Source organism: Nyctereutes procyonoides, unplaced genomic scaffold, assembly GCF_905146905.1.
Source record: "Nyctereutes procyonoides isolate TBG_1078 unplaced genomic scaffold, NYPRO_anot_genome, whole genome shotgun sequence".
NCBI classification, from domain to species: Eukaryota; Metazoa; Chordata; class Mammalia; order Carnivora; family Canidae; genus Nyctereutes; species Nyctereutes procyonoides.
In genome coordinates, this window is record NW_026575045.1 from 3,415,478 (window position 1) to 3,430,414 (window position 14,937).

The 14,937-nt window shown below is 35.4% G+C and overlaps 1 protein-coding gene across 7 annotated transcripts in view; it reads right to left on the reverse strand.

Annotated features, from left to right (window-relative positions):
• AHI1 (Abelson helper integration site 1) overlaps positions 1 to 14,937 on the reverse strand; it is a 200,305-nt gene that overhangs the window by 101,262 nt on the left and 84,106 nt on the right. For all 7 annotated transcript variants that reach the window (XR_008664322.1, XR_008664323.1, XM_055324681.1 and 4 more), the window contains one exon: positions 10,590 to 10,704. Coding sequence is in view for 5 of the 7 variants with exons in the window: in XM_055324681.1 (XP_055180656.1) it covers positions 10,590 to 10,704 (115 nt within the window). In the remaining 2 variants the exon portion in view is untranslated. The remainder of the gene's footprint in view (positions 1 to 10,589; positions 10,705 to 14,937) is intronic.

The following is a 14,937-nucleotide window of genomic DNA, read 5'->3' on the forward strand; positions in this document are numbered from 1 at the left end:
GTTCTCAAGAGGCTTTCTGCTAAAGTGAACAAAAAGGGAGATAATAGAGCTACTTACACAACAGAAGAGGGACACCGTCTTTGTACCCAGTCCTTCATTTTTAAAAGAGACAGATACCACGGATCATCAGACATAAAGGAAAAACCACTGGCATAAAAGAAAGACATAGGATACATAAATAGATGAAAATGAGCACAGAGGAAAATACGAATTCAGAAAAAAGAACTTACTTAGATTTAAGAAGATGTAATGATACCCACAAAACTCTGACACTAGAAAAAAGGAACAAACAGGACAAGAATGAGATCATAAAGATCAAAAGGACTGTTGGTGAATTAAGAAAGATTTAGAATAAAGAAATGAGAGGGCTCTGAGACTGCCTAGTTAGAGGAAAGGATGAGGAGTCAAAGATGGGTCTGCAGTTTCTACCTAAAAAATGGTAATGCTGTCATCAGAAATGAGACAGGGAGTAAAATACAGGAGCTTCTTTCAGGAAGTTAAAGCTCAAGCATGGTGATGATTGTATTTGTCACATATATAACAAAAGTGGTTAGTTTACATATTTCTTGCTCTATAAGTTTGTGACTGAATGTCTTCTGAAATTAGTTTTCATATTTCAGAGCCATCTATACTATAGCAGCTGTTTATCTATGCTCTCAAAAGATTTACACATGGTCTTTTCAAAAAGGATGCTATATGCTAATATACTCTATAAACCTTCAGAATAAAAAAAAGACAAATTAAGAAGTTGTTAATGCATCAACTGGAAAGTTTTAGAAAAGGTAAACATCATAATAACTATAAAATGCAAATTCAGTGGTCTGGTATGTACTCTGGCAGCATTAGGATACAATTATGTAGTTTTCATTTTTTAAAATTCTTTTTTTTAAAGATTTATTTATTTATGATAGACACACACACACACACACACAGGAAGAGACACAGGAGGAGGGAGAAGCAGGCTCCATGCTGGCGGCCCGATGTGGTACTCCATCCCAGGACTCCAGGATCGCACCCTGGGCCAAAGGCAGGCACTAAACCCCTGAGCCACCCAGGGATCCCCTGTAGTTTTCATTTTTAATAAATAAATGGGATCTCATTTTTTATATATATATATATATAAATTGAGAGAATATATATATTCTCTCTATATATATATTAAAGTTCAATTTGCCAACACATAGTATAGCACCCAGTACTCATCCCGTCAAGTGCTCCCCGAAGTGCCCATCACCCAGTCACTTCATCCTCCCACCCACCTCCCCTCTACTACTCCTTGTTTGTTTCCCAGAGTTAGGAGTCTCTCATGGTTTGTCACCCTCTCTATTTTTTCCCCACTCATTTTCTCTCCTTTCCCCTATAATCCCTTTCACTATTTTTTATATTCTCTGTATGAGTGAAACACCGTATGATTGTCCTTCTCCGACTGACTTACTTCACTCAGCATACTACCCTCCAATTCCATCTACGTCGAAGCAAATGGTGGGTATTTGTCCTTTCTGATGGCTGAGTAATATTCCATTGTATACATAGACCACATCTTCTTTATCCATTCATCTGTCAATGGACACCGAGGCTCCTTCCACAGTTTGGCTATTGTGGACATTGCTGCCATAAACACTGGGGTGCAGGTGTCCCGGCATTTCATTGCATCTGTATCTTTGGGGTAAATCCCCAGTAGTGCAATTGCTGGGTTGTAGGGTAGCTCTAGTTTTAACTCTTTGAGGAACCTCCACACAGTTTTTCAGTGGCTATACCAGTTCACATTCCCACCAACAGTGCAAGGGGGTTCCCTTTTCTCCACAACCTCTCCAACATTTGTTATTTCCTGTCTTGTTAATTTTCACTATTCTCACTGGTGTGAGGTGGTATCTCATTGTAGTTTTAATTTTTATTTCCCTGATGGCAAGTGATGCGGAGCATTGGCTAATGTGCTTGTTGGCCATGTGTAGGTCTTCTTTGGTGAAATTTTTGTTCATGTCTTTTGCCCATTTCATGACTGGATTATTTCTTGGGTGTTGAGTTGGGATCTCATTTTTTTTTTATAAATTAATTTTTATTGGTGTTCAATTTACCAACATACAGAATAACACCCAGTGCTCATCCCGTCAAGTGTCCCCCTCCGTGCCCGTCACCCATTCACCCCCACCCCCCGCCCTCCTCCCCTTCCACCACCCCTAGTTCATTTCCCAGAGTTAGAAGTCTTTATGTTCTGTGTCCCTTTCTGATATCTCCCACACATTTTCATTTTTTTTTTAAGATTTTATTTACTTATTCATGAGAGACACACAGAGAGAAGCAGAGACATTGGCAGAGGAGAATCAGGCTCTTCACAGGGAGCCCGATGTAGTACTCAATCCCAGAACCCTGGGATCATGCCCTGAGCCAAACACAGACACTCAACCACTGAGCCACCCAGGCATCTCCAATGGGATCTCATTTTAATTTCTTATGGTTAATGGCTTTCAGTTGCCTTCCTTTTACTTCAGTGAATGTTAATATAATTATTTTACTTTTAAAATTAACCTACTGGGCAAACGCTACAATTTATTTCAACTAAATTTAATAGATTCTTCAACAAAACATATACCCCCTCACACACAGAGAGATGTGACTGAAAAAAAAAAAGCTTAAAATTTTCTATTTTTAACAGATAAAAAAGGCTGAAAACTCTAAGGTTGAAACCTACACCATATGTATAAATATGATGTAAAATAGCTTCTTAGAAAATAATTGGCTAGGAAATAGTTATCAACAAAGAAACACTTTAATAATTCAAGTAATATTTGTTACTCAGAAAATATAGGGGCTTCTATTACAATTAATAAAGTTTCAATCTTTAACAAATGGGTTAAGTTGGATCACTGGATACTTATTTTAGTAATATACTGATACTGGTAACTAAAATGGCACCTTGTATCTTTATTGTACCAATCAAACATCAATTTTAGAGAATCCAAATACAGGCAACAACAACAAAAAATCTAACAAATGATATCTCAGTCTTTGTGGAAGGGGAATATAAAATAGTGATGTGTTAAAGAAAAAAAATCCATGAAATCAAGGTCATTTGCTCAGTCTCCAGAAAAATTCAAGTATGAAAATGGTCTCATATCCCCAGGGCTTTTGTGTTGACTGGTACTTTTGAGGAAAGCCAAAGGGTTTTTTTTTTTTTTTTAAGATTTTATTTATTTATTCATGAGAGAGAGAGAGAGAGCAAGAGAGAGAGAGAGAGAGAGGCAGAGACAGACAGAGGGAGAAGCAGGCTCCGTGCAGGGAGCCTGACGTGGGACTCCATCTTGGGTCTCTAGGATCATGCCCTGGGCTGAAGGTGGCGCTAAATTGCTGAGCCACCCGGGCTGCCCGAAAGCCAAAGTTTCAAAAACTAAGTGGGTTCCAGTGGATTATTTAAGTTTGAGATGCTTGCTGGAAAATTTTCTTCTTAAAATTACTTCATCTTAATGTATTTTTGGGCATGCTTCTGAAAATTCTAGATCCATTATTGCCTCTTTGACACATTCTTTTTCCTATAATATTACTTAACACATTTTATTAAATCATGTTTTGACTTCCTCTATTCCTTTGACTACAATACAAATTGCATGATTTCAAACTTCAAAAAAATATCAAAAGAATCTCCTATAAAATCTCATGTCATTTATTCTTACAGTTTCTTATGGATTGCAAAGTTTTAAAATATTTTTCTGATCCTCACAATTACATGAAGTAGAAAATTCATATGAAGTAGAAAACAGAGCTAATATACCTGGAAGAGATAAAGGCAGTTAGCTAAGAGAACAGCTGGGAAGTGGTACAATTAGGGCTCCTGTTCTTCTGGACCCCAGGTCCAGTGCTTTTTGCACCATAATGCACACGTGCTGACTTCAGAGAAGTGGTTGTTTTGGAAAACAAATTCTTGCTTTTAAAAACTGCATAGTAAAAACAATTTTGATTTTTAGTACCATAAAGCACATTTATGGGCATCTGTCTACGGAAAATCAATTCTGCAGACATCTCTCTTTTTTTTTTTTTTTAAAGATTTTTAAAATTTATTCATTAGAGACACACGGGGGGGGGGGGGAGCAGAGACACAGGCAGAGGGAGAAGCAGGCCCCAGGCAGGAAGCCCAACAGGGGACCCAATCCTGGGACTCTAGGATCACACCCTGGGCTGAAGGCAGGCGCCAAACCCCTGAGCCACCCAGGGATCCCCTCTGCGGACATCTTTATCTGAGACAGTGAATTGATTCCTTTCACCTGAATTGAAATCTTAGAATTCTGGAAGTTTGAAATCAGAATTCAATAAAACATCTTTCAATCAACAGTTTAAAGTAATGCTATTAGAAAACTGCTAATTCTGATAATATGAGAACGTTCTTTGAAGTTCGTTTTACCTTCCTTAAAATGGAAACCCCCCTTTGCCATCAGCTATGTTTATTCAGGGTCATTCTAACTCCCATTTTTTGCCAAACTGTTTTCTTTTCCTTATTTTGAAATACAAGAAGCATCATGTTTCCAACTTAGATGTAATGTACCTTCTACAAATGGATTATATAATGATATCACAAAACCTTGGTGAAACTATGACCCAGGATTCATTTTAGATTTCAGTGATACTATTATTAAAAGTTTTGCACTTTTCTTTTTGAAGATTTTATTTATTAGAGAGAGAGAGAGGGATAGAAAGAATGCACACGAGCAAGCACATGAGCAGAGGAAGAGGAGGAAGAGGAAGAAGGAGAAGTCGACTCCCTGCTCTGAATAGGGGGCTGAATGGATCCTGGAGTCCTGGGATCATGACCTGAAAGGCAGACATTAATCGAATAAGCCACGCGGGCACCCCAAAAGTTTTGTATTTTTCCATAAAAAATTAAAACCTTAAGCGATACTGAAATCTTGAAAACACTAAAAATAAATTTTAACTGGAAAGTGGCTCCTAATTTTAAGAGCTGGTCAACGGAGTAAGTGTATCCTTGTCAAAGATATGCAAAAATCAGTGAAAAAATATATTCTTCAAAAATATGTAGAAGCACAAAAGTTAACCTGACATCTCTTAACCAATACTGAAGTCATCCGAATCATTTGATTATGTTTAAATCAAATACTTTGCCTATTTGGAATGAGATTAATGGTTGACTTAATCTCATTTAGGATGAGGTTAAATGGTTGGCTATAAAGTTTAGTATATGTTTATATGGGCTAATGGAAGATGCAAACAAAATATGGAGAAGACAGAAGCTATTGATTGTTTTTAAAAACCATGTCATATTCTGTTTTCCCCATCAAACTCCAAGTCCACAATTTAAAATGATATAAAAATTATATTAATAAAGACATATTAATAAATGATTCATATTTTGTATGACCCAACTGATCTACTGAATATGAAATAAATTTAATTTCAAGCCATGCTGTGAAAAGACCTGCTAAATACAAAAAAATGAAACATGCTGTCCTTCAAATAGAAATGTGCAAAGATGATAAAACTACCTCACTGCCAACAGAATAAGCACTTCCTGTTAATTTTTCCCCCCACCCCATAACAGGAATTCATTCTACTTTTTACTAAATGATCCACTTTTAAAATTTATTTCCATAAAAACTCTTGAGATGACTCAATGGGATCTGGGATTCAGATAAATGATCACAGAACAAAATTTCTCTGATTTGAGTGGGGCCTTAAATACCACAGTCTCACTGGAACCAAATCTTTAAAAAACCTAATAACTAGCAAATACAGAATTATATTTAAAGGTCCAATTAAAAATAGATTGATTAATCCTTAGGAAATACCTGCTTTACACCTCAATTTTAACACCTGCATCTGTTCCACAGAGTCAGTACCGCCCGGGTTATTACTCTACAGTAGATCATAGGCCTCCAAAGCTGGTAACAAAAGACACCACCAACAGCCAGTGGGCCCATGGGGCAGACAGGGAGGTCATTGGGCCAGAAATGAAGGAGTGGCTCCAGGGACAGCCTCACGGAAGGTCCTGAGCTGGCAGCCCATTCCACCTCTTGCATTCGTGCCCTCCACTGGGAGTAGGCAGTTTAGTTCTGTAGGATGAGAAGGACTGAGCTATGAGTGAGGAGATCATGCTTTAAGATAATTCCAGCTACATGGACTCTGACCAGCCAGCCTCTCTGCCTCTCACTTTCACTGTAAAGGGGCTGAATAGCAAAAGTTTTATGGTTCTAGAAGCTCTAGAAAAATTCCACTCTGTATGATTTTAATGTTTACCCTACTTCTCAGCAAGTTTTATTGAGGATCAAATGCGAATGTACGAGAAAGTACTTTATCATTTTGTTTTTGTTTTTTTACATACACAGGTTGCTGATATTGTTCTAGAGATCTTCTTCATTACACTAAAGAAGTATGGACACAGTTTTGAGATTTAGTAAAACATGTTCTCTACATGGTGAGGCATTATGACCTATATCCTACAGTTTAACCTAAAATGTTAAAATTACAATTTTCTTTTATTCCCCCCACATTTTTAAAGTATAACTGACAAAACTAAAATTTTGTTTCTCATGAAAGTTACTCAGGGAAAGATTTACAGTTTTAACTTTAATAGGATTAACAGGATTACCAGATTGATTCCTTTGTAATTAAGAACCCATAGTAATAGCCTAATGAATAGTTCTTAAAGTATCTCATAAGACTTGTATTGAGCTTTTTTCCACTCTAACCCATTCCCCACTCAGTTACCAGATGTGTTTTTTTAAAAAAGATTTTATCATATGTCTTTCATACTTACACCTTTGGACAGCTCATTTATCTAGAAAATAAAATATGAATTCCTCAGGAGGAATTTGACCCAGTCTACCTTTACAGACTCAGTTCTTCCTAAACACATCCACCTCAGAATTTCTTTCAGCTAACTAAGAGTCAACTGCTCTAGTCAAGTCAACCTGCCTTCAAAGTCTATTTTCAGTTACTCCGTTTTTTTTTTTTTTTTTACTCACTTGGCATGGACTCCTAATCACCCTCTGCTGATAAAGCCAACAGCAAGACAGAGGCATGATCTTGGAAAGTTTTATAAGACAGGGTAAAACACTCTGAAAATCATTTTAATTGTAACAGGAAGACATTTAAGAGTTTTAAGCAGGGAAGTAACATTTTTTTAAAGAATCACTTCAGCTGCTATGGGGAGAATGAACTACGAAATAAGAGCAGAAGTAGGGAAGTGGTAGGGAAATAAATGACTAAAAAATGGCTCCTAGTTTTACCTGAACAACTGGGTAAATGTGGTCAGAGTGCTGGGTCTGGGAAGCTGTGGTGTGTAGTAGGGAAAGAGGAGGTGGAAGAAAGGGTTTGGGGTATGAGTTTTGTTTGGACATATAAAATCTGAGAACGCTCAGGACAGGAGCCTGGGTATCTCAGTTGGTTGAGAATCCAAATCGGTTTCAGCTCAGGTCATGATGTCATGGGTTATGAAGTACAGCCCTGTGTCAGACCCTGTACTCAGTGGGGGTGTCTGCTGGAGATTCCCTCCCTCCACCACATGTGCAGTCTCTCAAATAATTACACAACTCTTTTTTTTAAAAAATCTGAGAAAGCCCTTGGTTGTTTTTTCCCCTCTTTATACCAGTGACACTTATGTTTATATTGTGATTTTATAACCTTTCACATGCTCACATAATTTGTTTCACGCTTATTATTTTCTCTGGTCAGACTAGAGGCTGCTTAAGGGTAGAAATAGTAATATTTAGTCCATATCCTTAAGAAAGGACCTTCAACAAAGCAGTCACTTAAAATTATTATAGAATGAAAAAAAGGTATTGTTCTACAAACTCTGAGGAATGCAAACCAAAGAAGAAAAAGTTACTTTTCTAGCAGTCTCCATTACCTAGAACTTACCCTGAATCAAGGTTAACAGAAGTTACTGCAGACCATAAACCTGCTTTGGAGTCTAGCCTTACAGCATAGAAACTCATATATAACGTATAGGAAATCAAACTGTGTTCGTCAGCCTCCTACCATGAGAGCTAGGGAGCCCATACAGGTTAGCTTCTGTGTTAAATAGCTTTTCTTTATACTGTACAAAGCCAAACACCTACAGATAGAACTTGTTTATGCAGTTTTCGAGTAAGATTTTTATTTTTAAACATCCTATCTACATTAGCTTTCGTAGTCCTCTTTTTAAAGATTTTATTTATTTTAGAGAGTGCATGTGTGAGCATGCACATATATGGGGGAAGAGAGGGAGAGGGACAAGTGGACTCTGAGTTGAACACAGAGCCCCATATGGGGCTCCATGGGGTGGGAGTGGGACTCAACTCTACAACCCTGACATCTTGACCTGACCAGAAATCAAGAGTTGATACTTAATCAACTGAGCCAACTAGGCCAGGTGCCCCAGTTTTTGTAGTCTTATATTTCAGATTCTAATGGATTTCTCATATACTCAGGAACACTTAACTGTTTATCCCTTTATAAAACTCATTTGAATACTGAATAGAATCAGAATTTTTAAAGACAGAAACTCCCTAAATCCTGAGCCCTCATTTATCTGTAGGGATAAGAAAAACTGAGGCCTGAAAAAATGTCTCAAGATTCTACAGTCACTTAGAGATGGAGCCAGGTGTAGAAACTAGTTCACCTGTTTCCTATTGCATAACTCTTTTCCACAAAGATAAACTTCTTAATGAATAAAATTAATCCATTTTAATCATAGCCATTTTGTAATGGACTCCCTATTCTGCTTTTACAACGCTTCCATACAATGACATCTAAACAAATTTTATAGGAAGACTATGCCTTAACATGAGGTTAAGCATGTTAATAACTAAAAGAGTCAAAGGAAGCAGTGTTACCATGTATTATATGGCCTAATGGTAATACTTCTAAGATTGTGCACACACACAGAGACACACATGATGTAAATGCTACACTCAAGAGCTATATGGCCATGGAAAGCTGAAGGTTAATGGACCAAAACTTACGTATAATGGTGAAATTTCTAAGACTTGCCTTTATCATATCTGGCTTTGCCTTTATTCTTTATGTGTCTCAGTGGTAATCCCTATTCTCATTTCAAAAGGCTTCCTATCTATCCTTATTTTTCCTTTTATGGAATAGGAAAGAATTTTATATCTATTATCTTCACCTTGTTTGCTGACAAACTTAAGACACCACTTGAATGATTTTTAATTAGTATATTAACTCAACCATTTACATTCTATGCCTTTGATTCTAAAGTGTGGAATCACAGATTTGTTCCCAGAGTAATTTTAGACCTCAGCACGAAGATGATAGGAATCAAGTGGTGGAGACTGCTTTTCTCCCTCCTACTTATTAAAATGACATGATCTAAAGCCAAACCAAGTATCTAGTTAAGGTATAGAGAATAAGAGACTAAAAGGGTGGCACACAACATGTGCGCTCTACTGTGCCTAAGAATGACCAAAGCCATTGTTCCAACTTCTAGCACACATATGAAACACTAGAAATTTAAAATTTCTAAGGTTTGGGATAACTTCATTATTATAGTGATTAGCAATTAGAATTGAGAGTATTTTCAAAGCTAGCATGCATACAATCGTGTTTTTAAGTATGTTATATTCATATGGAATCTTATGCTTAGAGTGTTTTCATATGTCCTATGTGACTTGAACTTCAACAATATCTAATGTAAATATCATTTCCACTTTCAAATGAAGATTTAAAAGGCACAGCCAAGACTGAATATAACAATTCTTAAACCAAGTATGTTCTCATTAAAATGTGTAACTTATAAAGCAATATTAAAATAATATTAAAATAGCTTGCATATGTAAACTCCAAGCACTTTTAAAGTAGAAAAGTAATATAGTCCCCAAATTTTGAAATAAATTATTATCTTTTGAAACTCAAGTTTATTATAATCTTTGTCAAAGATAATTGTTTTGTTCTCTGCTGTCTCATCTTTCTAAAAAGCATTCAATAGTAAAATACTGTGCATACAGTTTAATGAACAGAAATAGTCATCTTTAATTACCCAAAATATACATTTCTCACCTTGATGCTTTTTCTTTGACATCCTTTGAAAATCTTATTCAAATAAATTTAAAACATTAGCCTAAAAATTTGCAACTGTACAGTTCGTTTCAACTCAGTGATTCATGTAGATTTTTGTAACTAGCTTCTTTGCATATTTTATTAATTTGCCAACTTTGAAGAAACACAGCATCACTGATAGGTTGTACCCTGTTTCTTCTCAAATGCATTTTATCTTGGCTTTCCTTGAGATGAATTATAAAATCGGATTATCCATCAACTATAGTTCCTTTATCCAAGGGAAATTAAATCAGATTTAATATTACACACATTTAAAATTCACATGTTTTGCTACTTTAAAATTATTTTTGGTTCAATAAAATAGAATTTGAGAGTATCCACCATCAAAGTTACCAAATTCAAACTTGCTTTTGAAATAACTTCAGTGATTTTAAGGAAAAAAGATGCTAGAACAACATCATTCAAATGTGAAAAATGACCATTACAAAGCTATGAGCTGTATTTCTGAAGTGAAATAAATGACATTCATTTAAAAAAAAAAAGCATCTACCATTTAAAAGAATACTCAAAATAAGAAAGGGGCTCACCGGTCTGAGTGAAACCAAACTGATGTTGAATGTGATGAGCGGCAAGCATGTCTGACTGTTTTAACTTAGACTGCTGCGAGGAGGCTGACGAAGCAAACGAGAGATTTTTGTTGACCTGTAATAGGAAAGGCAAATCAGAACCAAAGTGTAATTTCCTGGGTTATTGATGCAAAAACTGGATGAGAAATATTTGCTTACAATGCAAACCAGGACACATGGTAGGTCAAAACAAGTGGTAATGATTTATATGCTTAGTTTTTAAAGTTTAAAAACCGAATAGTTTTTTATCAAGGAAGGAGTACAGTGGTAATTAAAGCATCACTTTATGAAAGTAAATCTGCATTACCAAATAAATTTGCTTATCATGGAACTGTCATTAATAATAACGTAAAAAAGAGTGATCTTAAAAGTTATGGAAAAACATGCAAAAATTAAAAGTGACTCCACATCCGACTTTCAATTAAGAAAGTTGTAATGTCTCACAGCCACATTTCTTTAGCATTTTGTGAACTAGCAGGTCCTTCCTTTTCAGATTGTACAGAAAGCACCTATAATATTCATGTTAACATATATCATGGTAACATAGGTAATATATCCATAACCTCACTTGCCAAGCAGATAGTTCCCATTGCATCAAAACCCTTATTCGTAAGACACTGTTAAAAACAATCCTGATAATGATCAAGCAAAATTTCTGTAAGTACATACAATGCTCTATAACAGCAAAAGCTTACTATGACTGTCTGAATACAATACTGTCTTCCAGAAATGAAACCTGTAGCAAGTACATTATAACTACAGCTTTTGTAGGAAAATAAAGAACAGGTCACAAAAAAATTTTTAAATGTGTATTAGTAAAGTTATCTTGTAACTTAGAATTAATTTTGGCAAAGATCTAGTCTCTTGTTTATTTTAATAAATTATTTATTATATATTTATTATTTTTGGAAGTATCATGGTCAAAAATCATGATAAAATGTGACCTAATTCTGAAAAATTTGAAAATCTGTATTTCTAATTTACTGCAAAATATAATCTGTGAATGGCCAAACTGCTAAATGATAGTTTATGGCATACAAATACTAATATATGAAAATAGCCGCCTTTTCTCTCTCTTTGTAAAAAGTAATTAAAACCACACAGAGGACTACCACTGTATTAGCATTTAAAAATTCCCTCTTGATGTCTACATGGTCATGGATTGTGGTTATTACATGTCCTTTATCTGACTCATCATTTACATGTTTGTGAATGCTTCTCTTCTTTAAAAGAGTGACAGTAAATGGTGTATCTTAGGTTAAGCTTTTCTGTTAAAGCAAAGGGTTTTTACATACTCGGTGAAAAAGTCCATTAATTAAGACTATATGATAGTATAGTCCTAAAGATAGTAAACATTTCGTGATATCATTTTATAAAAAAAAAACCTTTCAGAGTAGTTAGATGGGGTCAAATATAATATTAGTGCTAAAAAAATTATCCATCTAAAACAATAATGAAATAAAAAAATTATCCAGCTCTAAAAATTCTAACGATTCATTATTGAACACTGACAAAAACTAATGGTGACTAATTTATATTAATACAATACCTAAAGTAACAACGAAATCATCTAACATCTTTGAGCTTTATTTCCACTTTAAGTACAATAATAAAAGCATACATACATAAAAATAGTATGTATACTTCAATGCGAATGTGCTGGAGGAACAATAAAGGTGAACTGGTATTATAAAGTGCTATTCACATATGTGAAATAATAAATAATAATAAATATAAGAAAAATAAAAGAAAAATGAAAAAAATTCATAATAAAAATAGTGTGTATGCTTCAATGGGAATGTGTTGGAGGAGCAATAAAGATGAACTTGTATTATAGAGTTTCATTTGCATATACAAATTACAAAGCACTAAATAACGTATTAAATAAAAAACAGATTACACAGAATATATTGGCAAAGGGAGGTCATATGGAACTACATAAAGTGCTACAGAAATATTAGTTATTATTAACATCACTAAAAGAGTAATTAGGAATATGTAATTGAGTATGATGTTGCAGTAAATATTTCAGGGTGCTATGCTTTTAAATGGAAGTACTATATACAGTGATATATTTGTCACTTAACAATCTAATCCACTTCTCTTTTCAGAATCATTTTCAGTTTTACTTCTGTGTTCTTAAAAATTTTTATCCTACATGTCAACAATGCATTTTGAAATCTGGTGCAAAAAACAGGTGTATGCTGGGGACGGACACTCACACACACACGGGCGTGCATGCATAAACACACACACACACACACAACAGCCTTTTCAGTCTTCCTCTTCAAATATTTACTTGTGTTAAAACCAAAAAGAACACCAGGAAAGCTAGAATAGTATACTCAAATGTCTCTGCTCAAACAGACTTTACAGTTTCTTCCTAAACATTTTTAGAATTCTGTTCTTTCTTGACACATTTCTTGAGACTAATATCCATGAAGTGCTAAGTGGCAACATACAGCAGATTTCAAAGGTTTTGGACAGTTGTTAATTATTACAGTGATTTGAAATTAGCACTCAAAGTATTTTCAAAGCTAGCCTATATTCACTACTTTACTTAGAAAAATAATAATAACCATTAAATAGAGTGAAGCAATATCTATTTTTGAAATATATGCTGTGGAAAAGAATTGCTTAATAATTTTACAACAACAGAAAGAAAGGTTGGCTAAGAGAGTCTACCCTACACGAATCTGCCCTCTTTTCACAACACACTTTTCAGCTTGCTTCATTCAAAAACCACAGTCTGCCAAAGTCAGTTTAATACGTCCAAACTGGGGAAAATGAAAAGCACAAACATTTAATGAAATTCATAATAGAAAAAAAAGAAAAAGTATCACCTGAACTTCTGCTGTTATTCAAAAAAATGTTTTTGCTTACTTTCAGAGTAGAAGCAGCTTTGTGCAAAATATGCAAATACTAATTCTCTAAGAGGAGGTTAATTTTCATATTAAAAAGTCATTGCCCTGACTTAAAATTGAGTGCACTGAGCAAGCTAACATTAGTTTCTTTTTTAGTGATTAGCTAAACTATGAAACCATTGGGAGATACAGAACACTGATTTCCACATATGTGTGTGTGTGTGTATTTATTTATTTACAAGCCTAATCATTTTAACTGATTATTTTTATTTTATTTAAATATTTTTTTATTGGACAGAGAGAGAGAGAGAGCACACGCGTCTGTGAGAGCACACAGCAGGGGGAGGGGCAGAGGAAGAGGGAGAAGCAGGCTTCCTGCTGAGTAGGGAGCCTGACACTGCTGGGCTTGATCACTGGTCCCTGTGATCATGACCTGTGCAGAAGGCAGATGCTTAACCAACTGAGCCACTCAGGCACCGCAATCTTAGCTGATTTTAGATTATATGCTACATTCACCTGAGGTAAAATTGTTTTTAAAATTTCAAGCTGTGAAGATACACAATATATGGATAGCGGTTATGTGCTGTTTTTCAAGAAATTTAGCTTTCAGTGAAGCTTAGGGAACTTATGGAATCATTGTGAGAATTTTTGATTGTTTGCTGTTTGTTTTTATACTGAAGTAGAAAGATCTGTGCTTATAGCCTATAGGGAAACAGAGAATTTGAAAGTAGAATTTGGAAGAAAATTAGTATCCCCAAGGAAACAGGTGGAAAGATAAATTTAAACCAAGTTACAAGCTAAGCTCTTTTCTCTACCAGAAGACTAAATCTGAAGTTAAGTCACCACACCTATGACTTCAAATGGTCAGAGTTAGCAGATTTATTTAAGCCTTTGACATCTCTAACACTGTCCACCATGCTCTTGTTTCTGGGAAACTATTTTCTGTTGGTTTATCCTGTCACTGCTTTGCTACACCCACTGGGCCTGCTCTTCCTTCAGACCACATGGCTACCCTGGGCAGTAATATTTGTTTTCATCACTTCACCTGCCTTCTGTGCTGATGTTTCTTACATTCCAAACTCTTCCAATCACTAGGTTCAAGACTCAACTAACTTCTCTACTATTTACTTCCTCAGAGAAAGCTATTGCTACCCACCTAGTTGGCCTGGCCAGAAAGGTGGGAACCCTACACTGCCATCTCAAACTCCACAGGGAATCAGTCACTAAGTTAATCAGTGCTCTGACATCTGATCCCACTCTTTCTTCAGTCACTGCTTTGGGTCAGCACTTCCTCTCTGCCTGCAAACTACTGCAATAGTCTCCTGACTTGTTTTCCCTACCTTCTGTTTCTCTAATTCTTCTACACTGCTAAGGAGATGATCTTTCTGAAATGCTAATTTTACTGAGTAACATTTATAGTTAAAACCCACCATCAGTTGTTCCAC